This window comes from Scylla paramamosain, chromosome 18 (genome assembly GCF_035594125.1).
Source record: "Scylla paramamosain isolate STU-SP2022 chromosome 18, ASM3559412v1, whole genome shotgun sequence".
Taxonomy (NCBI): Eukaryota; Metazoa; Arthropoda; class Malacostraca; order Decapoda; family Portunidae; genus Scylla; species Scylla paramamosain.
Genome location: NC_087168.1, coordinates 18987135 through 19012149, shown reverse-complemented (window position 1 = coordinate 19012149; position 25015 = coordinate 18987135). Strand labels below are relative to the sequence as shown.

Below are 25015 nucleotides of genomic sequence, written 5' to 3'. Positions count from 1 at the left end.
GGAAATAGATAAATGGAGGGAGGGAACACATACCAAGACAATTAAAGTAACGGCGTGGAAATTATGTGGTATGTAGAGAGAGAGAGAGAGAGAGAGAGAGAGAGAGAGAGAGAGAGAGAGAGAGAGAGAGAGAGAGAGAGAATGCTAAAACGTGTTACTGTTCTTTTTTTTTCTTAATTTCCTGTTTTTTTCTGTCACTCGTCCACTTTATGAATCTCTCTCTCTCTCTCTCTCTCTCTCTCTCTCTCTCTCTCTCTCTCTCCTCTCTCTCTCTCTCTCTCTCTCTCTCTCTCTCTCTCCTCTCTCTCTCTCTCGTCTCTCTCCATAAATCCTTCAACTTCAATTAACAACCGTAGTAGCAGTAGTAGTAGTATAGATTAAACAGTGTAACTTACCTTAAACATCTTAATTAAGAAACAAGAAATCCACTACTATTTGTTCTTTCTTTGTGTTTACATGTGATGGTCTTACTACTTACACTCAACCCGTCGTAATCTGTGGTCACCCCTCTCGCTATGGTCTCTAGGATTTGTTGTGGGAATCGGGAAGCGGGCAGGAGAGGAAGGGAAGAGCGATAAAGAACAATGTGGTAGTATTTTAGCGCCCATGTGTTGCTGTCTGGGGGATTTCCAACTTAAATACAACTATGTGTGGTTTGCAGTTGTGAAGAAAGAGTGTAGTGAGGAAGGAGGAAGGAGACGGCGAGGCAGGAAGGAAGAGATGTGTGTGAGGGATTTGTGAGTGCGGAAGAGGAGTTTTTAAGGGTCGGGAGCCAGAGAGAGAGAGAGAGAGAGAGAGAGAGAGAGAGAGAGAGAGAGAGAGAGAGAGAGAGAGACACGTCACTAAAACAACAAACATCGATATTTATTTTTAAAGAGATGAGAAGGTAACGAACAAAATAAAAGTATAAAATCATCAGAGAGAGAGAGAGAGAGAGAGAGAGAGAGAGAGAGAGAGAGAGAGAGAGAGAGAGAGAGAGAGTTTCGTACTACCGGCCAGAATTCTATTGTACTAAGAAGCGCCAGTAACAAACATCTATAGTACCTAAACAGCGCCCCCCTGCAACGCCCTCTTGGCCTGAGGAACTGTGGCGCTGTGCCTTGCCAGTGTTGGAGCGAGGTAGGCTGTGGTGGGGGTGTGAGCTCCGGTAGTGGTGGTGCTGGTAGTGGCGGTGGCGGTGGTGGTGGTGTCCTCGATGATAGCGTACAGGCAGCGTGAGAGCAGCCTGGTGGGCCCCGAGGCTCATCTTAACCGGTGGCTGCAAAAGAAAGAGCTCAAGAGGAATGTAGGTGAGCTCAGGCTGGCTTCCTCTCCTGCTGTACTTGGCCAGTCTTGTCTCTGCACCTTACCTGCAGTCTTAGTTGATGTGATCTCTTTTGTTTTTTTGTTCTGTTCATGCTGTTATTTTGATTATTTCCTTTGCTCCTTTTGCTCATCTTCGTCTCTCTCTCTCTCTCTCTCTCTCTCTCTCTCTCTCTCTCTCTCTCTCTCTCTCTCTCTCTCTCTCTCTCTCTCTCTCTCTCTCTCTCTCTCTCTCTCTCTCTCTCTCTCTCTCTCTCTCTGAAAGGGATGAAGTTTCATTTGAATCTTTTCACTTACGTGATTTTTTAAGCATTCTTTAACTTCTTATCTCTCTCTCTCTCTCTGCCTGAAGAGGATAAGATTACAATATTTTTTTAATTTTTTTTTTTTTTTTTTTATTCATCCGGTTATTTTGTTACTTCCTGTCCTCCTCTTATTTCCCCTCCTCCATTTCTCCTTAGTCTTCTCGTCCCCCCCCTCTCTCTCTCTCTCTCTCTCTCTCTCTCTCTCTCTCTCTCTCTCTCTCTCTCTCTCTCTCTCTCTCTCTCTCTCTCTCTCTCTCTCTCTCTCTCTCTCTCTCTCTCTCCCATTTAGATATTATAAATGATAGGTGACTCATACCACAAATGAACCTTCGTTTTCTTTCTGTTCCTGCTCCGTTTTCTTTCCGTTCCTCCCGCTGTAATAATAATAATAAGGCTTGAGAATAAGAAAGGATATGAATGAGACTGCAGTAATTATATCTATTGTATTATACTGTAGTGTAGAATTTTTTTTTTTTTATATTCTAATCAGTGGAAGGAATGTTGCTCTATACGAGTCATCAGTCGGGCATAAGTCATCAGTCACCTGGCGCCGTGTGACCTCGTTGTGGTGGCGCCAGTTTGTCAGTCATCCCTCCCGTGTGTCATCGTGCCATTCTTCTTACTTTACTCGTCTTACTTTGCTTATTATTATATTCCTCACTTGAAATGCTGTGTGACCTGACTGACCTCTAATGTTTAGATGCCTTTCACTCCTCACTAACTGTTTGACTGATTGGCTGGCTGGCTGGCTGGTTGGTTGGCTGTGTGGCTGGCTGTCTGAATAACTAGCTCGCTCACTTACTCACTCACTCACTCACTCACTCACTGGTTGGTTGGCTGTCTGGGCTGACTCACTCACTAGGTTACTTACAGGTCGTAGCTTGGCAGAGTTGGCTTATGTATAAACCTGTCTTATCTTTTAAAACCTCCTTATTGACTCGGCACACATAACGTGATTACTACTATTCCATTCATCTACCTGTCTATTTGAGAACCAATGTCTTCCTACAAACGTACAGTACTTTTAGATATCCGAGAAGCGTATTCCTTTACCTTCCGCCTCGTTCCTGGGTCGCTTCCTGATCTGTGTGTCGTGATGTGGAGTTCAAGGTGGAGGGGCACATCGTTGTAATGCACACCTGGCTGGATAATGGCGGTTCAGGAGAGGTAATAAGTACCCACGCTCTGCCCTCACCCAGCGGACGCGGGATGATGGACGGGAGGGTATTAGTATATACGCGCCTACACAGTTTTCTTCTCTCGCTTTCTTTCTTTCTGTTAGGCTCGTCTTGCTGAAGCTTTGTTCTCTCATTACGTTGATTAGTTTGACTTCTCGCGGGTGGTTTTCTTACTAATGATGCAAAATAAGTGTTAAAGTACCGCTAAGATCATACATTCTTGAAAACTACCAATTATTTCCTCTAGAGTTTGTTGAAAATAGTTAATGTAAAAATTTTTCTCTTTCATTCTTTGTCTCATATTGCCAAAGCTTTGTTCTCTTGAGTAGGAATCATAAAAAAAAAAAAAAAAACAGGGATGACTTCTAATCTCTCAAGTTTTAAGTTCGTATGTTCTCATAAGTGTTTTCTCATTAAAAATGGAAAACACGTGTTAAACCACCACTAGAATCATACAAACTCATAAAAAACGGTAACTTTCCGTAGAGTTTGTTAGAATCAGTTAAGGTAATCTTTTGCTCTCATGTTCTCACAAATATTTTCTCATTCAAGATGCAAAATACGCGTCCTACAAATATCCTTGAAACAGCCCCCAGTAACTTCCACTAGAGCCTGTTACAATCAGTTAAAGTTAAGCTTGGAGGCGTTTGAGAGCACTAACTTCGGAACTGCATCTACATTTTGACTTTACATATAAGTGGCAGTGTTTGTTTTTCGTTTGCTTGGCGTAACTCCGTCTCAAGGTTGTAGGAGGTATGGACGTGAAAGGAGACACCCGCGCACTTGTATACAGCAGCTGCCCCCGTTGTTTTGTGTGTTGTTGTTAGCAGAGGGCGAGGATGAAAGGAAGGGTTTGGAGGGAAGGGAGGCTGGGAACACACACAGATAGATAGATAGATAGGTAGATGGACAGATAGGTAGATAGACAGATGGATACTTTATTAACCACAGATAGGAGTTATATGATACCTACATTAGATAATCATATGAATATACAGCAATTTCACCACACGTCCATACACACACACACACACACACACACACACACACACACACACACACACACACACACACACACACACACACACACACACACACACACACACACACACACACACACAGCCCACGTAGTCGCTTTCACAATCAAGTCCATTAAACTGAACCATGAATATCAAACTTAAGTGAATAGTGGAATTTATAGCCTTTTTTTTTTAGCAGTTATTTTTTAATGGGCATTTTCTAGAATCCTTTTGTAGTACATTTTTAAAGGCTATTATTGTAGAACCATTTTATAGAACTTTTTTTTTTATTCTTTTATTTATGTATTTATTTATTTTTTTTTGGGGGGGACATTTTAAAAGCTATTTTCTGGAGTTTATATATTTTGAACACGCGAGTAGTAAAGGCCATTTTATAAACTGCTACATTTATAATCACATTCTAAGGCATTTTCCGGAGCTCAGGATTATGTAGGTTTAACACACACACACACACACACACACACACACACACACACACACACACACACACACACACACACACACACACACACATCTCGTACAAACATAAAGAAACATAACAAACGAACACAGCAGAAAATAACGAGAGAGAGAGAGAGAGAGAGAGAGAGAGAGAGAGAGAGAGAGAGAGAGAGAGAGAGAGAGAGAGAGAGAGAGAGAGACGGAACAAGTGTGCATCTGGTTTGCGCTGGAAGAGAAGAGGGACGCGACAGAATCAACATTAGTAGCATCAACAGTCGGCGTGAGGAGCGAGAGAGAGAGAGAGAGAGAGAGAGAGAGAGAGAGAGAGAGAGAGAGAGAGAGAGAGAGAGAGAGAGAGAGAGCAGGGGAGGTGCAAGGAATCAGGTGCCCGGCCTTGGAGGTATCCGCATCATCAACACCACCACCACCACCACCACCACCACCACCACCGCAAGCCGCGACACCTACGTAGATTCCCTGGCCATCCAAAGCTAGGTTACGTGTTTCTGCCGCTAGAGGGGGTTTAGATGTGGATGTGGTGATTGGTTGGGTGGCTTAGGTTAGGTTAGGCTAAGTTGAGTTAGGTTGGTTTTGTTGGTTTGTTATTTAGTGGCTTGGTAGTTTGGTTAGGTTAGGTAGTTTGGTTTGGTTGGTTAATTAGTAAGTTAATCAGTTAGTTTGTTAGTTATTAATTGGCCATTTGCAGTTATTGGTTGATTATTCATTTAGTTAGCAAGTCAGTCAGTTAATTACTCAGTTTGTCAAGCAGTCAGTCAGTTACACAATGAACAAGTCAGTTATTACGTATTGTTAGTTATTGGTCGTTCTTGGTGTTCTTTATTTCAGCAATTTTGGTGTTATGAAATAATGAAACTTTAAAAAAACGTGAAATATCAAGGAAAAAGTATTAAAGAAACATATTATTAGTATTCATCAGTATAGCAATTACAGCTGTCATGTGTAAGAGCTGCAATCCGTTAGATAACATAAAAAAAATGACTTACGTAAATAAAACATCGTTAATCTTCTTAGGTGTAAGAATTGTGGTCGCATGTCATCGTATTTTTAAAGGTATAATGCTAAAAACTATAAGATGATTATAATCCTAAGAAGAAACCATCACGTCAGGACGCGGACTGGAGTGTACGTGACGGCGCGATGCTCTGAACTCTCAAGGTTGCCTCCACGATTCATCCCTCGAGTGTCCCCGGCCCCTATGAGGAAAAAAAGTATAAGATTACGTATCAAAAATTGACTGGACGTTGGAGAAAAGTTATTGATTATTACACATACAGTACTTATGTTTTATTGGTATTTTTTATTATACGTAATATTGCTTAAAAGTTATCTACGGAAACAAGTAGTTATTTATTTATTTATTTATTTATTCATTAATTTTCAACTTTTTTTTTTGTCAGAGGTATATAATATTGCGTAACAAGAATTCGCTGAACGTATTAATAAATGTATTTAATCACTCGTGCAGTACTTTTAATTTCTTTATATTTCATTTTCATATGTTTTATTTTTTATTATTTTCATTATCTTCATTCACTTATGTATTTTTTAAGTGTAATGTTCCCTTGTGTGTTTATCTTTCAACGCCTCGTAAATAAGCAGGCAAGTAGTAGTTTTCCTATCAGGTTTCTGTGTAGTAATGAGTCAGAACCTCCTCCTCCTCCTCAGCGGTGCATCCTTTTATGGCAGTGTTCACAACGATACTGATATGAATCCTTGCATTACAACAAACAATATAATTATGTATTTTTTTAAGAATTTTTCTCTCTTGACACGCTATATAGTTTCATACACTTACAATAAATTATAATGTTGAGAGTGCTAATAAATGATAATGTTATGTATCCTCTTAGTACAGCAAACAATATCATTATGTATTTCTTTAATTTTTTACTAAGTTTCATACACTTAGAGTAAACTGTAATACTAAGAATGCAAGTTAATGATGAAAATGAGAGTATGACATTAGAACAAGTTAATTCGTATTTATTTATTTTATTTATTTTTTCATCTTTTACTGTACTCGCCTTATAGTTTCATACATTGTAATGCAAAGAATGCACGATAATGGTTGTGATATTGGTGGTAAATTACCTACACTCACCTGTGCTGTAAAGTATGTAAGTAAGAATTTTAAAGTGGGAAGTTTATTGTGGATGAAGATTCTGTTGCGTAGTCATCGTGCATTTATCGAATGAAAAACGTAATTGAAAATGGAGGAATTCATGATAAAATAAACTAAATAATTAACTAACCTAATTTACTAAATATGTGAAGTGTGTCTGTAATAAACACTACTTCTTCAGTCTTACGAATTTAACTAACTAACTAGCTAACTAACTGACTAAACACGTTCCTTAATAAACTCCACTTCTTCAGTTACACGAATTACCATGCATAAATAAACAAATAAACGTAAACACACAAAGTTTTATAAGAAGGGAAGTAATGTAACGAACAGAGAAAACGTACTGGAAAGGCTGGACTAAGTAATACTATAGTACTTGTGGGCGTGCGTGGCCTAGTTGGGAGAACCTGTGAGAGTGTGTGAGTGAGTAGGTGAGGGTGGAGTAACGCCCTCAAGGTCACACTTACGTAGCATTGCGTCACCAGAAAGGTCGTGGATCTTGGCTAACCTGAACAAATATATCCTTATGTTTTTTCTCTCTCAGGAAAGGGATGCGGGGGATGCGAGGAAGGATGTTGGTTTCAGCTGGAGGGTTGCTAAAAATGACTGGTGCGGTTTGGGAGTGCGCTAGAGTTTCAGGCAAAGCAAGGCAGGGTATTATCGTTTGTTGTTGTTGTTGGTGGTGGGGGCGGTGGCGGTGGTGGTGGTCTTGTTCTTGTTCGTTTTGTTTTTGTTCTTGTTCGTGTTCTTGTTCTTGTTCTTCTTCTCGTTCTACCTCGAAGTAGTAGTAGTAGTAGTAGTAGAAGTAGTAATAGTAGTAATAGTAGCAGTAGTAGTAGTAGTAGTAGCAACACCAACAGAAACAACAGCAGCAGCATCACTACAAACATACCAAGAAAATCCTGATCAGTTAAATATTCCAGCCACTCTAGACCTTTAAGGAGAACCAGAATAGCATGACGCACCTTCCTTCAAGCTTCTTACAATGACAGACAGTGGGAGGGCGCGAGGCCTTACGACGGGAAGCGCTCAGATGTCACCTCGGTCCTAAAATGGTGTAGGACAAATGGCAAGTAGCTAGAGGCCACTTAACTTGCGATTCTGGCTTAAAGTATTCGGAACCTTAATCGGAAAGGAAGCTATTTAGGTTCCTTCCTTGTGTCCTTGATTAAGCAGGGCGTGACGCAGATGGTTAGGTCAGAGTGGCAAGGCAACGCAAGGAAGAGTTGTGTAACCTTACCTTACCTTCACTTAGCTTCCCTTGCTTTAATAACGTACCTTAAACTAACCTAATCTAACCCTGCCTTGCCCTGCCTTATTTTACTTAACATAACATAGCGTAACGTAACCTAATATAATCTTACCTTAGCTTATCCTTTAATCTAAGTTAACCTAACCTAACCTAATTTTACCTTACCTTACCTAACCATACCTTATCTTGTCATGCCATACCTAACATGACATAATCTAATCTAATCTAACTATCTTACTTTACCTTACCTTACCTTACCTTTCAATGCCTTACCTAACCTAACCTAATTTAATCTTATCAAATCTTATTTGACCTTACCTGACCGTACTTAACCTTTCCTTATCATGCCTTTCCTTACCTTACTTGCATTAGCCAAATTTAACATATTGCAAGCAACCTTACTTTATCTTATGATATGATCCCTTTAAAACAAGCAGTTAATCAGTCAGTCAGTTAATCAATCAATCAGTCAGCCTCTAAAGTTAACCATTTCTCTGCTATGGTCATCCTTCGTTAACCTTCATGGTAGTGTAGGAATGATCTGCATGGCAACACTGGGGAGAAACGAGAGAATGGAAGGTTAATTTTATCTCCAATACGTAACTATTACAAGAGAATTTACCACACACATAAAAGAAGAAAATTATATTGTCTAAGAAGCTGTATGCCTTAAAAGAAGAATTCGTCCGACATCGGCAGACTGTAAACCAATAACGTGAAGCGCAGTGAAGAAAGAAAGACGCGTGGTGTGTTGCTACTCGGCTCGCACTCTGAAATATCACCAGCGTCCGTCAGTGGTGAAGTGTGCCAACAGCCAGCCAGGGGAGATCTTTGGGCTACCACGTGGCTAGTTAGGGCGGCGCCTCAGAACTCAGCTGTTTAACATGACTGGGAGTGCTTGAGGTACCCACATGTAAGCTCTCGCGAATCCAGCCACACGTGTTCAGGTGCTCTGTCTTCCTATGTCCGTTCATTCTAGTCAGTGCAATAGCGACCCACTGCTCTGTCTATAAGTCTGAGTTCAATCTTTAAGTCATGTGTTGCTGGATCTTGTACTGTACTCGTGTCTTGAAAGTGATGAAGATGTAGTTGTAGTTGTTGCTGTGATAGTTTAGTTGTGCTAGTATAGTTGTAGTAGTAGTAGTAGTAGTAGTAGCAAAGATGCGTTATGAATATTGAGATGGTAAATGTTTAACACACACACACACACACACACACACACACACACACGGAGCATCATTATTGGTTATTATCTATGTATGGGCATCCCGTGTGTGTGTGTGTGTGTGTGTGTGTGTGTGTGTGAGGAGGGACGCCCGCCCGCCAGCCTGTGTTCGTTCGTTCGTCCCAGTTGGCCCGCCTCACCCCATCACCCCTGTTTGACATTCTCTCCTTACCTCCCCTCCCCTCCTTCCCCAACTCTTAATGGCTTACTCTTCCTCCTCCTCCTCCTCTTCCCCCAACCTCCACCACGCACTTTTTTTTCTTTTCTTTTTTTCCCTTCCCCAACCGCCTCCACACCCATCCACCTCCACCACATTTTTCTTTCCCCACCCCACTGAACACATTCCACCGTGACTCACCACCACACCTCCTTCACCACTTTTCAATGCACTCACCACACGCACTTCTTTACCCACAGGACTCTCCCAGTACGCCACCTTCGGGCCTGACGAGGACTTCCCACTGCCACCCCCAGACGAGGCCCCTCCGCCACCCTCCCCGCCCTCACCAGTCTCCTCCTCCTACTCTGAACTACGTCGTGCCGCCCCCTCCGCTAACGCCGCCGCCACTCACGCCCATAATGGAGCAGCACACGCCCATCAGCAACAGCAGCAGCCACAACAGCAACAGCAGCAGCAGCAACAGCCAGGGTCTAACTACGGAACGTATGCCCCTGGTTCCCATACGGTAAGTCTGAGTGAGACCCATATTGAGAAATACTTCGCCCTCTTATTACGACTATTTTCAAAGGCGACAAGGGAGATTTGCCGGGTTCTTAAGAGTGTCTCTCTTCCTATTAATGTAAAAATCGTGTTAATCTGTCGCTAGAACCGTAAGAACACCGTTAAAGATCCGTGCCACTTTAACTACATGAGCCTATTACATAAAGATAGTAGTCGAGGTATAACAGACAGTAGAGTTTCAGAATACGGCCGTGAAGAGCGTCGTGTGTCAGTGTGTCTGTGTAAATTGACAAAGACGCAAGTGAGGTCTGCTGGCGAGACACAAATGCTCGCGGGGCATGAAGACAGCCAGCCGGTGGGAGGGAGGGAGGCATGAGTGAGCGGTTGGGAAGTGGCAGTGGCATGCAGACCAGGCAGGCGGCAGACGGCAGGCAGGATAGCGGGCGGCGGGGCAGACGGGCGAGCGAGCGGGTGGTTGGGTCAAGATGTTTACCCCGCCGGAAGGTTACATGTGACGGGGCGGCCTGGAGAGAGAGAGAGAGAGAGAGGAGAGAGACAGAGAGGTGAATGATATTTTGCTTTCAGTTCTCCTTGGATCACCACAGCCCCCCCTCCTCTCTCTCTCTCTCTCTCTCTCTCTCTCTCTCTCTCTCTCTCTCTCTCTCTCTCTCTCTCTCAGCTCACTTCCCTGATTGCACATTTTTTCGCTCAGTCTGGATGATACTCTCTGGAACTGTGAACTTGCTTGACCTTCACTGGCCACACAGGTCAAGAATACACTTCCCTGGCCATTTAAATACGTAATGATTCCCTTTCTCTCTCTCTCTCTCTCTCTCTCTCTCTCTCTCTCTCTCTCTCTCTCTCTCTCTCTCTCTCTCTCTCTCTCTCTCTCTCTCTCTCTCTCTCTCTTCCATGTTACATCACTGCTTCGCTTCTCTCTCTCTCCCTCACCCCCTTTATCCCGTTCCTCGTTCATCATCAGCTGACTCGGGCACGCGTTCCGTTCCCTCCTCCTTTCCTCCCGCACAGATTTACGTAACGGGGGAAGGACTCAAGCAGGAGGAGGTCGTCACCGGGCAGATCAGGTTGTGTCGAATCGCGGTACATGAAATGGAGAGGAAGACGTGATGCAGGCAATGGTGCGAGGCGGAGCAGGGCCGGGGTTTGGGCTTGGGTATCGGAGGGAAGGCCCGCACACCTGACCAGGTAGAGAGCAGGGCAGCAGGTACTAGACTCACGCCTGCAGCCTCCGGTCAGCCTCCAAACTTCTTCCACAGGGCCCACAAGACCCTGAGGCAAGGCGGTGGCTGAGGGCGGAGCTGGGGCAGGGTAGGGGAGGGCTTGGTGGTCGAAGTGCACCACCACCACCACCACCACCTCCTCCACGCACGGTCTCGGGGCGGTGCCATATAAGGACATCTTGGCACGCTCGCTGGTCTGGGGCAGAGGGTGGCCCTGCATGGCTATGTTTAGAGATAAGTTGGGGACACCGACCCCCGAGTACCCTCTCCTGACCATCCCGTCATTGCCGCCCCGGAGGTTCCAGGCCGGACTGAGGGGTATGTTGGGTTCGCTGAGGTGGAAGGCACTCGTAGCCTGACTCACCCTCGCCCTGTCCCCCCTCCACCCCCCTCACACGCCGGGAGCCAAGTTGTCATCCTAATCGGGCGCCTCCGCGGGGCACCATAACGTCATAGATTCGTCATCACTTTCACTCGAGCCCTGGCCAGTCAGCGGGCGGGACTGGGCGCGCGTCACCGGTTACCTCAGCGTGCAAGGCCAATGGGCGGCGGTGCAGTGCGCGGTGGGCGGGGAGGGCAGGCCATGTGGCGGGGCACCACCTGTAGTGTAGCGCCGAAGAGTGTCGCAGCTCCACCTCCGGAGTCCCGCCGCGGCCAGCACCAGGTGGGTGGCGGCGGTGGTGGTGGTAGTGGTGTGCCCGTGACGTGGTTCAGTTCTGGTGGTGGCGTGGTGGTGAGAGTGTCCGGGTGTCGTGGTGCCGGTGATGATGGTAAGCGTGGAATTGGTGGCAGCAGTGGCGGTGATGTGATGATATGGTGGCGGTGATAATGACAGTGATGGTGGTGATAAACTGAATACAAGCTACTGTGCTACCAACCAACCGTGTGTGTGTATGTGTGTGTGTGTGTGTGTCTGTGTGTGTGTGTGTGTGTGTTGTCGTGGGCGGGCGATAGATACTGGTGAATCAGTGCAGTCGTGGCGGCGGCAGTAGTCGTAGCAACAAGAGAAACAAAAGATAATTCACACAGGCTAGCCCCTTGACCCTTGCAGCCTCAGCCACGCCCTTCCTGCATGCCTGCCTTCCGCCGCTCAGGGCATCACCTCGCTTGTGCTTTACGCGTCTCTCTTTCCCCACCAACACATACCCAGTTGCACCTCAGCAGCATCCCGACTGGTATTGGCGCGGTGCCGGAGGGGCGAAGAAGTGGTGGTGGAGGCGGGGATGTGGTGGAGTACCGTGGACGGGTGTGGGGCGTGGGGGTAAGGTGGCCCGGGGCAGCAGGTGTCCAACTGGGAGGATAATGAACGAGTGAACTCTGCTCGGTGCTTCAACCTTAGCTGCCCTCACTCCTCTCACTCCCTCTCCCAAGTTCCGTATATCACTTCATGCATTCCCTCTTCACTTGAATTGCCTGCCTGCCTCGCCGCGTCCTCCTCTCTCCTTGCACTTCCCAAGGATATCTGAAAGCCGCTCTCTTGTGTTAGACCTGTTGTGAGGAGGCTGTGAGGCACTGTGTGTGTGTGTGTGTGTGTGTGTGTGTGTGTGTGTGTGTGTGTGGTGCAGGCTTCAGTGCGATATGGTGTTTACTGTGTCGGGGTTACTGGGTATGTAGTGCGGGTTGTTCAGAGTATAGTGCAGGCTGTGTAATGTTCCTGCTCTGTTATGTAGTGCAGGCTGTGTGAGGCTTCGTTCAGGCTGCATTTGCTGATGTGTAGGCTGTGTTAAGTAATACAGACTGTGAGACGTTATTTTGCGGGATGTAGACTAGTATAGGTTAAGTTGTAGTACAGGCTGTGTGAGATGCCATAATTTTGCAGGGTGTAGTACAGGCTTTGTGTGGATTGTAGGCTACACATCATGGCTAAGTGAACAGGTTTGGCAAGTCAGGAAACAGTGATACAAGTAACGAGAATCTCAATATTTTGGCGGTAGGGAGTGATGCATATAAGACGACAGGGAAGAGAAAGGGAGCGGAGCCGCGGGTGGCGGCGGAGTCGTGGGGCATCGTGTGAGAAAGCCTTGTAGTCGCGGGGGATCGCTACGCCCACACCCACGCATCCTCACGCTGTTTATAGGTCGCTTATTTGAGCTGTAGCGTCATGAGGGAGATTATCGGGAGCCGCTTTGCCTCGTGCCTGCCTGCCTGCCTACCTGCCTCGCGCCGCCGCCTCGCCGCCGCTGGTTCTCAAGTGACGCATTAGGGGGGGGGTTGGAGGTGGCAGGCAAATGTGAAGATTCTGCGGGAAAGCAACGTGTGCAACCAGAGATGCGGCGACCTAAACCTCAGGCACCACCGCCACCGCTGACACGCCGCCCGCCTCCTTGCACTGTGTGTGTGTGTGTGTGTTTTGTCCGTTTCAACAGTTCCTTTTCGTCATCTTGTTAAGGGTTAATTTGTGTTTGGAAATGTTAAAGGAAGGGAAGATACTGTCTTAAATCTACGGAAAATTACTATTGCTGCTGCTGTTGCTGCTGCTGCTACTAGTACTACTGGTGTTACATCATCGCTACGGCTGTTGCTATTTTTCTCCTCCTCCTCCTCCTCCTCCTTAGTTTTTACCAACCTATCAGTCACTTCCTTTACCATCTGGCCTCAACACACACACACACACACACACACACCATGGAAGGAAGTGATCTCATTTTGACTGATCACAAACAGCCATGTAAGGACCAACACATCTGCTGCTGCTTGTTCTACCTTTATATTCCTTTGTGTTCCCTGGACTGACACAGTTTCCTTCACTAATTTGCATACTGTTACTTAATATCAGCATTTTCTCCAGAAATATAAACTTACACATTTAAGAGAGAGGGAGGGAGTAGTAGAGGTGGTGATTATGGTGATGGTGGTGATGGTGGTGGAGTGTAGTGAGGGCCACCACCTTGCTGCCCTGCTCCTGCCCACCTGGCTTGGATACACTACCAAATTTGTCAGCCAGTGCCCCCTTCACCCCCTGCTGTTCTTGGGGTGACCATCTGCTCCAGCTGGGATTATTTATTTGTGCCATGTTGTTTTGATGTGTATTCTGTTTCTCTTTTCTCTTTGTCATTTTTTCTGTTTCTCAGTTTGAATTATTGTAGTTGGAAATAAGAGGAATATTAACTTTACTTTCAATTCAGTTTGTTTATTGGTGTCATGTTGCTTTGACACATTTTCTGTTTCCCTTTTCCATGCGTAATTTTTTTTTTCTGTGTTAATGGTTAAGCAATATTGACTTTACTTTCTGTCAACTGGGTTTGTTTATTCAGGCCATGGGACTTTGGTGACACATATTTTGTTTCCCTTCTTTACTTAACATTTTTTCATCTATGTGTTGATCATGCACATTTAAGGTTAAGGAATATAGTAGTTGAAAAACGAAAGCATTTGTCACTTCATTGTCAACTGGGACTGTTTATCTAGGCCATGACCCTTTGGCACATCATTTCTACTCTCCACTTATCTTTTCTTTATTTTATGCATTAATGATTCATGATTAAGAACTAGTTGCAATATGAGACCAGTACATAATCACTTAACCCTCATTGTTGCTTTCACGAACTCATGAATGTAATATATGAAATTAAACTTAAGAACATAGGATTTGTATGCTAAGTTCAGTTTATTCAGAGAAGGTTAGTTTTTGAGTTCTTAAGTACCCTTCATTCTACCCTAAAATAGAGCCCTACTCCCTGTTTACATTGGATTACCTCTCCCTCAGAATCATCAGTCTTAGGCACAGTTTTGGTGCTTAGTTCAACAAAATCACATTCCAAACCCATAAGTTCCTTTCACTCTGCCCTGAAGTAGAGCATCTTAAGTCCTAGTTTCTGTATATAAGCTAATACAAAACCATCATACTTAGTTCAGTTCACATCAAACCAAGATTAGCTTTCTGAATCCTAAAGTATCCTTCACTGTACCTTAAAATGCAGCATCTCAACCTTTAGTCTCTATATTTAATCCCTATCAAAACCATCATGCTAAATTCAGTTCATATCAGATCATAAAACAAGATTACATTTTTAAGCCCAAAAGTACCCTTCACTTCATCCCGAAAATAGAGCATCTTAAGCCTCCTTCCTTTTATACAGTGAGTTACCTCACACACTCACCAAACCATTAGGTCCATCAGCGGTAAATTTGAGCACCACGCCCCGCCAAGCCATTTACAAGGTTCAACCTGCACTGTGATGCAGGTCCAGCAGCCATATTAGCTGAAGGTTCATGTTTTTCCATTCCATCTGGCTGTCAGCTCATCTATTTCCATCACTGATGCCTCATTCTCTCAGAACTTCAAGTGGGTGATGATGATGATAAAGATGATTTCCTTATTTGTATCTCTGTACTTGGTCTGCCTTGTTCTCTTAATACCCTTTTTTTTTCTTCCTTATTCTCACCTTCTCTGCCTGTCAATTCATCTATTTCCATCAGTGATGCCTCCTTCCCTTGGAAATTCAAGGTTGTGCATGTGATAATGATGGAAATTATGTCCTTATTTGTATTTTTCCTAGATGTAGAGTTTGCCTTCTTTTCTTAATCCACATTTTATTCCTTATTCTCACCTCACACACACACACCTGCCTCCTTGCATGTGATCTTACCTAATTTCCTACTCTCGATTTCATTCTTTATTAACTAAATAATCCCTACTTGTATTTCTTTATGTGCAGCCTTATTTATTTATATATTCATTTAAGTTTCATTCCTTATTCTCATCTTTCATGTTTTCTTAATATATCTTTGATTTAACTTGTATTTAGCTAAGCCATCTTGTCTTCTTTATCAGCTCAAAACCTATTACATTATTACACTTCGTATTTGTCCACTCAAGGTATCTATGTCATTGTTTTCTTGTCCTTGTTGCTGTAAAATTATAGCTTGAATCTCTGTATGCTTCTCTGAGTCAATAGTTTAGTAAATCTGCCACTTTTCCATGTATCTCAGTAGCTGCTCTCAGATTTTTATCCTTCTCTTACTTTATGTGTAGTTTTTATTAATGTATTGATCTTTCAGTTACATTCTTTTCAGATCACAAAGAAAAATTACTGTAAGATTTTATTGGTTTATAATTGTATTTCTATCACTTATCTTTCATAGTCAGTCTTCCACTCAGTATTGTACTTGTAAATCCGTTGCTTTTCTTCTTTTAGTCACATATTTAACCTTTAATCTTTTATTTTTTTATAATCTCTTATCCTGTTATTATTTCTTTCACAACATGATAAAGTTTTCCTTCACCTGGATCATATTCTTTATCTCTGCAGAATTTTCCTCCTTTCATATCCTATCTCTTATTTGTCATGGCTTCCTGAGTACCACTTATACCACTTGTTTTTTAATTCCTTTCACAGCTCCACAGGCATTTCATGTAACTTGATCCTTTTCCCTTCCCTCTTTCCTAAGTGTGCATGGGAGTCAGGTGTAGATCTTTCCTTATCCTGTATGGACTTGTTAAGCTCCATCCATATCACCCTCTTGTATGGCCTCCCATATACCATTTTCATCCCTACTAGTACACTCTTGCTTTCTGTAACCTTGCAAGTGCCTTTCTCAAATTCCTAAGTTATCTAATCTGCATCTTTTACTTCCATCTCGCATTCCATTCACATTCACAGCAAGGACCTTCATTCTTTTCTCCTCTCTCCATGGCTTAAATGTTAACTTTCGTGGAGCTGCTTTTTAGTATCCTACACACAGAGACCTGCTGACACCTGCTAGGCTAGTGTGGAGTGTTTTGGAGAGACCTGACTGCCAGATTATCTTTGTTAGATCTCTTGTCACACACCAACCTTCACTAACTTTCCCTGTCTCTTCACCACAGAGCTCCACATACGAGTCTATCTACGAGCCTATCACTCCTCGACCCTCCAGCCAGATGTCGAACAAGTCGGGCTACAGCCTCTATGGGCCATACACCTCCCCCCAGGCTAGAGGGTTGGCCCCGGCACCCTCCAACCAGCCCCTACTCAACCCTGACAAAGTGGGGAAAGAAGCTGAGGTGGATGCCCTGACCTCTCTCCTTGTGCAGTCCATGGATAGTACCAATGACCCAGAGTTCTTTGGTGCGTATGATTCGTGTATGTGCATCCAGTTTTGTTTTCTTGTAGTTATTTATGATTAATTTTTAATATTTTTTTTAGTGTGTGAGTTTTTGCTTATTTAAATAAAATGCTGTTATAGTTATAGTGAACAATTCAATTCGGATTAGAGGGAAAAGTTGAAAGTATAAGTTGTGAAGCACTAGAAACAGATGGAAGGGAAGAGGAAAAGATGTTTACTGACAAAGCAAACACAGACCAGCAAACTCCACTTGAACCAATTAAGTCACAAGTGATCGCTGAGGGGCCAAGTGGGGGCCTGAAGTGCGTTTGCTGCTTCACTGCACTCTTGAGGACAGATCCCTGTGAAATGAGAAAACAAAGTGTTATGATACAGTACTTGAAGCAGAGAGAAGGTTGAAGGATGAATAAGGAAAGAGCTCCAACATAGACACTCATGGGAGCTTAGAAGCACAAACATGTGGATAGATGAATAGTTAGATAGAATCTTACAAAACCAAACTTTGTAGTTCACTATTGTTTGGGTTTGTTGCAGTTATGCACATCAACATAATGCATGAGGATTTTTATTTAAGAGTGAAATTCAGTTAATATCTACACACCATTCTTAAAAAATCATAAGAATATTTTATAGATATACAATGGTTCTTCTTTTTGTAAGGAATATATCTCTAGTATCAGATAAAAATTTTGAGTGTGTTTTTTAAGTGTTTTAATTTCTTTTAAAAGTGAAATACAGTTATTATCTATGCACCACTCCTATGAACTAAAAAAAAACATTTGACATATGTCCAGTGGTTCCTCTTTAAGTATGGAACACATTCCTATAATCAGATAAAAATTCTGAGATTCAAAATTTTTCACTTTTCTAAGGTCTGGAAAAAAAAAAAAGTGATTGAAAATCTTCCTTCAAATTTACAGGATGTTGAATAATGAAAAGTAGAAGAATATTGATATAAAAAGTATATATATCAATCATTAAAATATTTATATGCTTGTGAATTTCTTTTAAAATTTGTATTTAGTGTTAGTGTATAATTTTTTTTTGAGCCTCCACTATTGTGTGCATATTTGAAGCTGAGTAATATTTTGAGTGTTCCTGTGCACTGTACTAGTCCCTGATAAGTCTTAATGCCACAATGAATTGCTGCATGAAGTTTAAAATGTAGATTTGTAATGAGTGCAAATTAACATATATATATATATATATATATATATATATATATATATATATATATATATATATATATATATATATATATATATATATATATATATATATATATATATATATATATATATATATATACTTAAGCTGCTTAGTTTTGTTACTTCCACATAAACAATTGCCATTGCTCTCTCTTTCAAAAGTGTAAAAGACTTAAGAAATTTTGTATAATTTGTATTGTGTTTTAAGACAAATGATTTAGTAGCATCTTGAAAACTTTTTTTTTTCTTTTTTTTCTCATAATGTGGCTCTGTGCAGTGAAATTAGCATGTCATTGTTAGCTTCAACTTTCCATCGCTTTCCTACTCTTCCTCCTTTAGGCATCTGCACACGCTGCGGGGAGAAGGTGGTGGGGGAGGGCACCGGCTGCACCGCCATGGAGCAAGTGTACCACATTAAGTGCTTTGTGTGCATTGTGTGTCATCTCCAGCTGCAGGGGAAGCCTTTCTATGCTCTGGATTCCAAGCCCTACTGTGAAGACTGCTATCTGGTGAGTCCTTCACCGCTTTCATTGTGGACTGCCTTGCTGTTATTACTTTGAAAGTTTAACATATATCTGATATGGTTATCATTTGTTAACATTAAGTACACTGCAATGAATTGTTTGAGTGGACATAAAGGAAGAAAAGAATATAGGGTTAATTTTTTGCTAAGCTTTAGAAGTATATATTTAAGAGACTGTAGCACAAAAATAAGTCTTAAAAGTTGTAGATGATTATGTGAAATATTGACTAGTAGTGAAAGGGTTAACCCAGAGAGATCTGCATTCATATTTATATTCAGATTTTATAAGATGAAATACAACTTGTCTCCATAACAGTAAGCAGCCACTAGTGTTATTGCTTACTGAGACATTCTGCCTTCTACCACTTAGTACACACAACTCTCAATCACTGCTCAGCCTCTGTTTCAAATTATCCTGCCTTTATTCCAGTGGTGGCTGTGTAACTCTTCACTTTCCTGCTTCATTACCAGAGGGTCATGTAGTTTACTGTATTTGTTGTATTTTCTTGACCTATGTGGCCTCTTAAATTGATAGCTCATTAATATCATTCTCCTTTAAAACCATGGCTATTGTTTCTCCTCCATTTATTCTGAATGCCTATTATCGTAAAGGAACTCATAATGTGAATCTTTTTATCAGTGTTTTCAAGAATGGTTTAATTCATTCTTGAGATAATCGCATGCCATTTATACATTTTCTGACATCCATGGACATACGATTGTTGTGCATTGCAGAACACACTGGAGAAATGCTGTGTTTGCACAAAGCCCATCCTGGATCGCATCCTGCGTGCCACAGGCAAGCCCTACCACCCCCAGTGCTTCACTTGTGTGGTGTGTAACAAGTCCCTCGACGGGATCCCCTTCACGGTGGATGCTTCAAATCAAATCCATTGCATAGACGACTTCCATAAGTGAGTGTCCTGTTTAGGTTTAGTGGTGTCCAGGAATAGGGCTTTACTGTTTCCAGGAATAGGTCCCTGAGGATGATAGGCAGAAATATGTAGGTATGTTTCATACAGGGACTGCCATATGTAGGCCTGATGGCTTCTTGCAGCTTCCCTTATTTTCTTGTGTTCTTATGTAAAGGGAAAAATTTACCTCGAGAATGTGGTATCATTCTGTTATTAATAGTTCATAAATTACTTAGATAGTTAAGTATGTAAGTTTCTCCACATGCTAGAACTGTCATAAACCTTTGCTGATGTGGAAATTGGATGAAAATGATGTTTTTGATTAATGAAACTCTCTTTTTCAGAAAATTTGCCCCTCGGTGCACAGTCTGCAAGGAACCCATCATGCCAGAGCCTGGCAAGGATGAGACAGTGAGGGTGGTGGCTCTGGATCGCTCCTTCCATGTGAACTGCTACAAGTGTGAGGTGAGAGCAGCCACACAGACATTTTTCATGAGGTAGCAAAGAGTGAAGAATTGCTTTTACATTCTTATATTCTATTAAATGTAGTGTATTTTACTATTATCTCCTTCCTTTTCCTTACATGTTGCTTTCCACTATTTATGAGTTATTTTCATCTTAACAGTTACTTTTTATTATTGTCATTCTCTCTTCCTCATTGGGTAGGGTTATTTTTTTATTATATTCATCCTTCTTTCTGATTATGCACTACTGCTGGTCTGTTTTATCCTTTTCTCATCTTGCAGGCCTGTGGATTAGTGTTATTCTCTGAAACTACTTCTTACCAGTGTCTCATTCTCCTCGCACCTTTGTGTAGGATTGTAGATTGTTCCTGTCCATTTACTTTTTTACTTCCTGATTGTGCACTGCTGTTGATTTCTGTTATCCTTTTCCTCATCTTGCTGGACTGTGGAGTGGTATTGTTTTTCACTTTGTGTAGGATTGTAGATTGCTCTTTTCTTTTTACTTTTATTATATTAATCCTCCTTTTTGTTTGTGTTGACCTTTTTCTCATCTTGCAGGACTGTGGACTGGTGTTGTCCTCTGAAGCTGAGGGCCGAGGCTGCTACCCCCTTGATGGTCACGTCCTCTGTAAAAGCTGCAATGCTCGCCGGGTTCAGGCCATCACCTCCAAAGTCACCACTGACCTTTAAATCACTCACTAATGCGTGTGTGTATCTTCTGTATCCACATCTCATCACTTTCTAATCACCTTCTTCCCCACCTCACCCTTTCATGCATTCCCTTCAGAACACCTTGTCATCCATTCCTTTGAAACACTCATAACCAAGTTCACATCTTTTAAAAATCTTCATGGCCTAGTTGTTTAAGATTGTACTTACCACTCTGCAGCCTGACCCAGTGTTGCAATAAATGGTTTCTCTGGCCCTTAGTAAAATGAAAGGATTATAAGGGAGATGCATGTTCTGAAAATGTAGATTCAATTGGTGCTATGTATTGGATTTGCTTGAAGGATGATCACAGTAACATGAATCCAACATGTTACCAAGACCCAAGTGGATTTTACTCTGTCTTGACTATCCTGCCACTACAGATCCAACAGTGCTATATGTATTTCTTTTTTGTATGTCACTATCTTTTTTTTTTTTTTTTTTTTTTTTTTTTTTTTGTCGTCATTGTCTTATTTCGGTATATCATAGGATTGCTTTTTCTTGTTCATTTACTGATTTTTTTTTTTTCTGAGATACATATGTTGCATCTTTCATGGGATATGGAAATTAGCAGAGGCCACTGAAGGTTGTTGGCTGCAGAGACCTAGGAAGTATGTATGTATCTGTTGCTCATATTACTCATTATCACTGAAATTGCCATATATGATTTATATAGTGAAGGTTTCTAAAGTTTAATATAAGTAATTTTTTATGAGATGTAATAGAGATTGGTGTTAAAGTTATTTTTTTGGTGTGTACATAATCATTTAATATATGTGCACTGCAGTGATGCTACTGATACTACAGTGAAGTCCATTCATCTTGTATGAAACCAGCTTTGTGCTGAACAATCAGAAATGCCAAATACAAGCAGTCAGTTGTAGTTCATTGACTGTTTTCCATTAAAAAGGAAAATACAGATATTCTTTTCATTCAGAGAAGCTAACATTGCTTTCTGTCAATGCATGAAGCTTGTAGTGTTTATCAGCTGCCCCACTGCCTGCACCTGTGCCTTCTTCAGGTGCTGATACAGGTTTCTTCCTCTGGCCTCCTGTCAGTAATGGTGCTGGTACTCCCTGTTCCACTGTCTTTAATTTCTGGTACTTGTCGTACTGACATAGTGGTACCTACCCATCCCCAGATGCTGTATGACTGGGTTGGGTGGGAATGCCTTTGTCTCGTATGTTCACTCACTCACCACCTAAGGATAAGCTGGAGTATCGGGATGCATTAGATCATCTCAGGCCATGCCCAAAAATCTAACAACTGGGCTTGGTGCACTATCAGTGACTGGATAAATGGGCTTATACTGTATTACATAATCATCACATACTAGCATATTTGAGCTTCCAAGAGGTGTCATGTCTGAAAATTATGTTCAGTAACATTCATAAGTTGCACAGACCTGCTTGGTGATGTAACTATGCCTTTCTATGTTTCACACTTTTTATCATATAATCATTCCTTATTTTGAGATGGACTCAAGAAGTATTGCGTCTCATGTTGTAAGCAATTATGAATCACAGCATCAGTGGTTGTTGCCATTTCTTGGTATAAAAAATATGACCTAACTTTATTAGTGAAAATACTTTAATGAGAATATTAATGTTGCATTTGTGAATTTCTCACATAATGCTTTGAGCTGATGTAAGAATGTCTTCTGTCTCTCACTCTGTACATAGTGTCTTCTCCCCACCATGATAGTCATAACTAGACAAATAAGTGCTTGAATAGTTTGAGCAGCTAGAGACACCAAGCTGCCAAGGGTGGTGGCAGGTGGTAGGCTGAATGCTGGAAGCTGTAGTTTGAGTTTTCACATCTCAGTATTAGTGCAGGATTCTGCAGATATAATATGACATAAATTCATTGACTAAATAAGGCTTTTTAGCTGGGGTATGATTATATTTGCATAATTTTTAAAGATGACCAAACTAGAAGTAATTCCATTTAATGTACAGCCACAGTTTTGAGATGAGAGTTATTTCAGAAATTATACTTATAAAAGAGACTGAACTTTTATTATATAAAAGTGCTTGATCTGTTACCTAGCTTTAGACTAGAAATTTTAATTTCATGACATAGTATGGGATCATTTATCTGATTACTGTGTATCAAGAATATTGCAAATACCAGCTACTAATCTGTCTGTCTGTATACCTGGCCAGCATCCCCTCATAAAAGAGGGTAATTAAGGCAAGGTGCCCACTTACACACTCCCATTCACAAGCATTCCCTTACATCTTAGCCTTTAGGCCTCTAGGAAGGGAGAGAATACCAATTCCTGCCACCCTCATATTTTTCATATTCCATTATTGCTTCTTCCTTCCCTCTCTTTCTTCTCCCAACCAACCTGTGGCAGGAAGATGTCATAATTTTTGTTCACAATCCATCATTACATCTTAATATTGATTTTTCCTTGGTGATTTGTGTGCATGTTCTGTGGAGCTTAGACTTCCTTCATGATCAAAAGAGATTGTAGGATTCATAGATATTTATCTCTTGTATTTTTTGTAAATTTTTGATATAGCTACCATATTTCAGAAATGGAAAGAAAATAACTCTTACATATATTCAGTTTTCATGGTAAAATGGTCCCACACTGTATACTTGCAAACGTAATGCTTGCAAAAAGTCATGGAAGAGTCTGATTTGTCTTGGGGTATGATTTTGTCAGTATGACTAAAGGACAGTTTTTCATACCATTATGATATACATGATGCAGTGATTGATGATGAGAATTGTTGCAGCTTACTGCTTTTATTGCAGTAGACTCTCACCAGTCAAACACCAGGGAGTGAAGCATATCTGATTATGGTTCTGAACTAATACACTCTACCATAGGATGTAGTAGCATTCATATCCATTATGGATACTAGTGTGTCAGTGTTGTGTCTTCTTTCTATTCTTATTCCTGCAAGGTTTGCATGTTTTCATACTCGTTCTTTGTGCAGCAACAGCTGTTGCAGTCACTGGATGAAATCCATATGTTGCTGAACTTCACAGACTTTGTGACGCGCCTCTTTTCGGATTCATAGCACTTAATTGCATTTTTGCCTGTTTATTTTTAGACATTATTTCACTGTTCTTGTGAAGTTTTCAATGTATAGACATTTAGATCATTTCTGCAACGTTTGGTAATGTGTTTTTGGGCTGTTCCCAGTGTGCCCATTACAGAATGCATATATTCCATGCACACACACACACACACACACACACACACACACACACACACACACACACACACACACACACACACACACACACACACACACACACACACACACACACACACAGACCCTGGGTGAGGCAGGGGTCTAGTCGAGGTTATGTCAGGCTGTGGTGAACTCTTGTATGTATTGAAGGTGAGGCTAGTAGAGTGCCATCCAAGAGCTGCTCTGCACCCAGGGTCAGGTGGCACTCATTACACTACCACCCACATGTCACACTTCTGTATAGTATATGTAGACAATTGAACATATTTGTTTATGATGCTTGGAGGATAACTCCAGGGACATTTATAATAGCCAGAATTTTTTAAATGCATGACAGACTGTAATAATCAAGGATTATATATAACTATATACTTAATTCATCTTTTATTTTACCTACCCAACTTAATAAAGTGACATGTCACTGGTGAGCTGGAAACCACTCTACGGTTCTAAAAATGGCTTCCTCTATAGAAATGTACTTTCAAGAGACCACTATTAAGCCATTAATTTTATTTATCTCTCCCAGCTCTCTTCCAGCATGTGGAATGTGCAAAACATAGTGAGTCTTGGGTCCGATGAATGAAGCCTTGGTTTCATGGGATGGTATCCGTAAAATCTTGTCAGGCTGGAAATGGACGCAAGATTTTTGGAGAGAGAGAGAGAGAGAGAGAGAGAGAACACACAAAGCTTTCCATACCACTGAATCTCGAGCCGGTGTCACTGTCAGTGGCTGAAAGTTGTTAAGAGAGCTTCCAGTGTCAGATAACATGTGGATCCAAAGCACAGAAATTTCCAGTCATTGACGTTACAAAGTTGCTTTTGCGCTTCTTGATAACTATAGTATCAGAATTATACATAAATAATATTAAAATGAAAAATGAGCAAATAGCAAACGGAAGAATTGCTACTGCATAACAGGTAACCAAAGGGAGACAGCAACAACCTCTTAAAAAAAAAAAAAAACATTGCAAAGCTGTCATAAAATTGCATGAATCCTCCTTCATTGCATCACATCATTTGCATGACCATGAATACTTGGTGGAATAAATATGAAGGCTGTCAGGTCTGTACCTTGAAGATGACCCGCCTTGTCAGCCACCACAGGCGTCAGGATGACTCGCACTCG

General features: G+C 41.7%; 1 protein-coding gene across 3 annotated transcripts in view; it reads left to right on the top strand.

Annotated features, from left to right (window-relative positions):
- LOC135109239 (thyroid receptor-interacting protein 6-like) overlaps positions 1–24265 on the top strand; it is a 38402-nt gene extending 14137 nt beyond the window's left edge. For 2 of the 3 annotated variants that reach the window (XM_064020483.1, XM_064020484.1), the window contains exons 4-9: positions 9307–9575; positions 16622–16877; positions 18408–18577; positions 19327–19505; positions 19850–19970; positions 20528–24265. In XM_064020483.1, coding sequence (XP_063876553.1) covers positions 9307–9575; positions 16622–16877; positions 18408–18577; positions 19327–19505; positions 19850–19970; positions 20528–20659 — 1127 coding nt within the window. In that variant the 3' untranslated portion in view covers positions 20660–24265. The remainder of the gene's footprint in view (positions 1–9306; positions 9576–16621; positions 16878–18407; positions 18578–19326; positions 19506–19849; positions 19971–20527) is intronic. The other variant, XM_064020485.1, reaches the window with a different exon arrangement.
- The last annotated feature ends 750 nt before the right edge of the window (positions 24266–25015 follow it).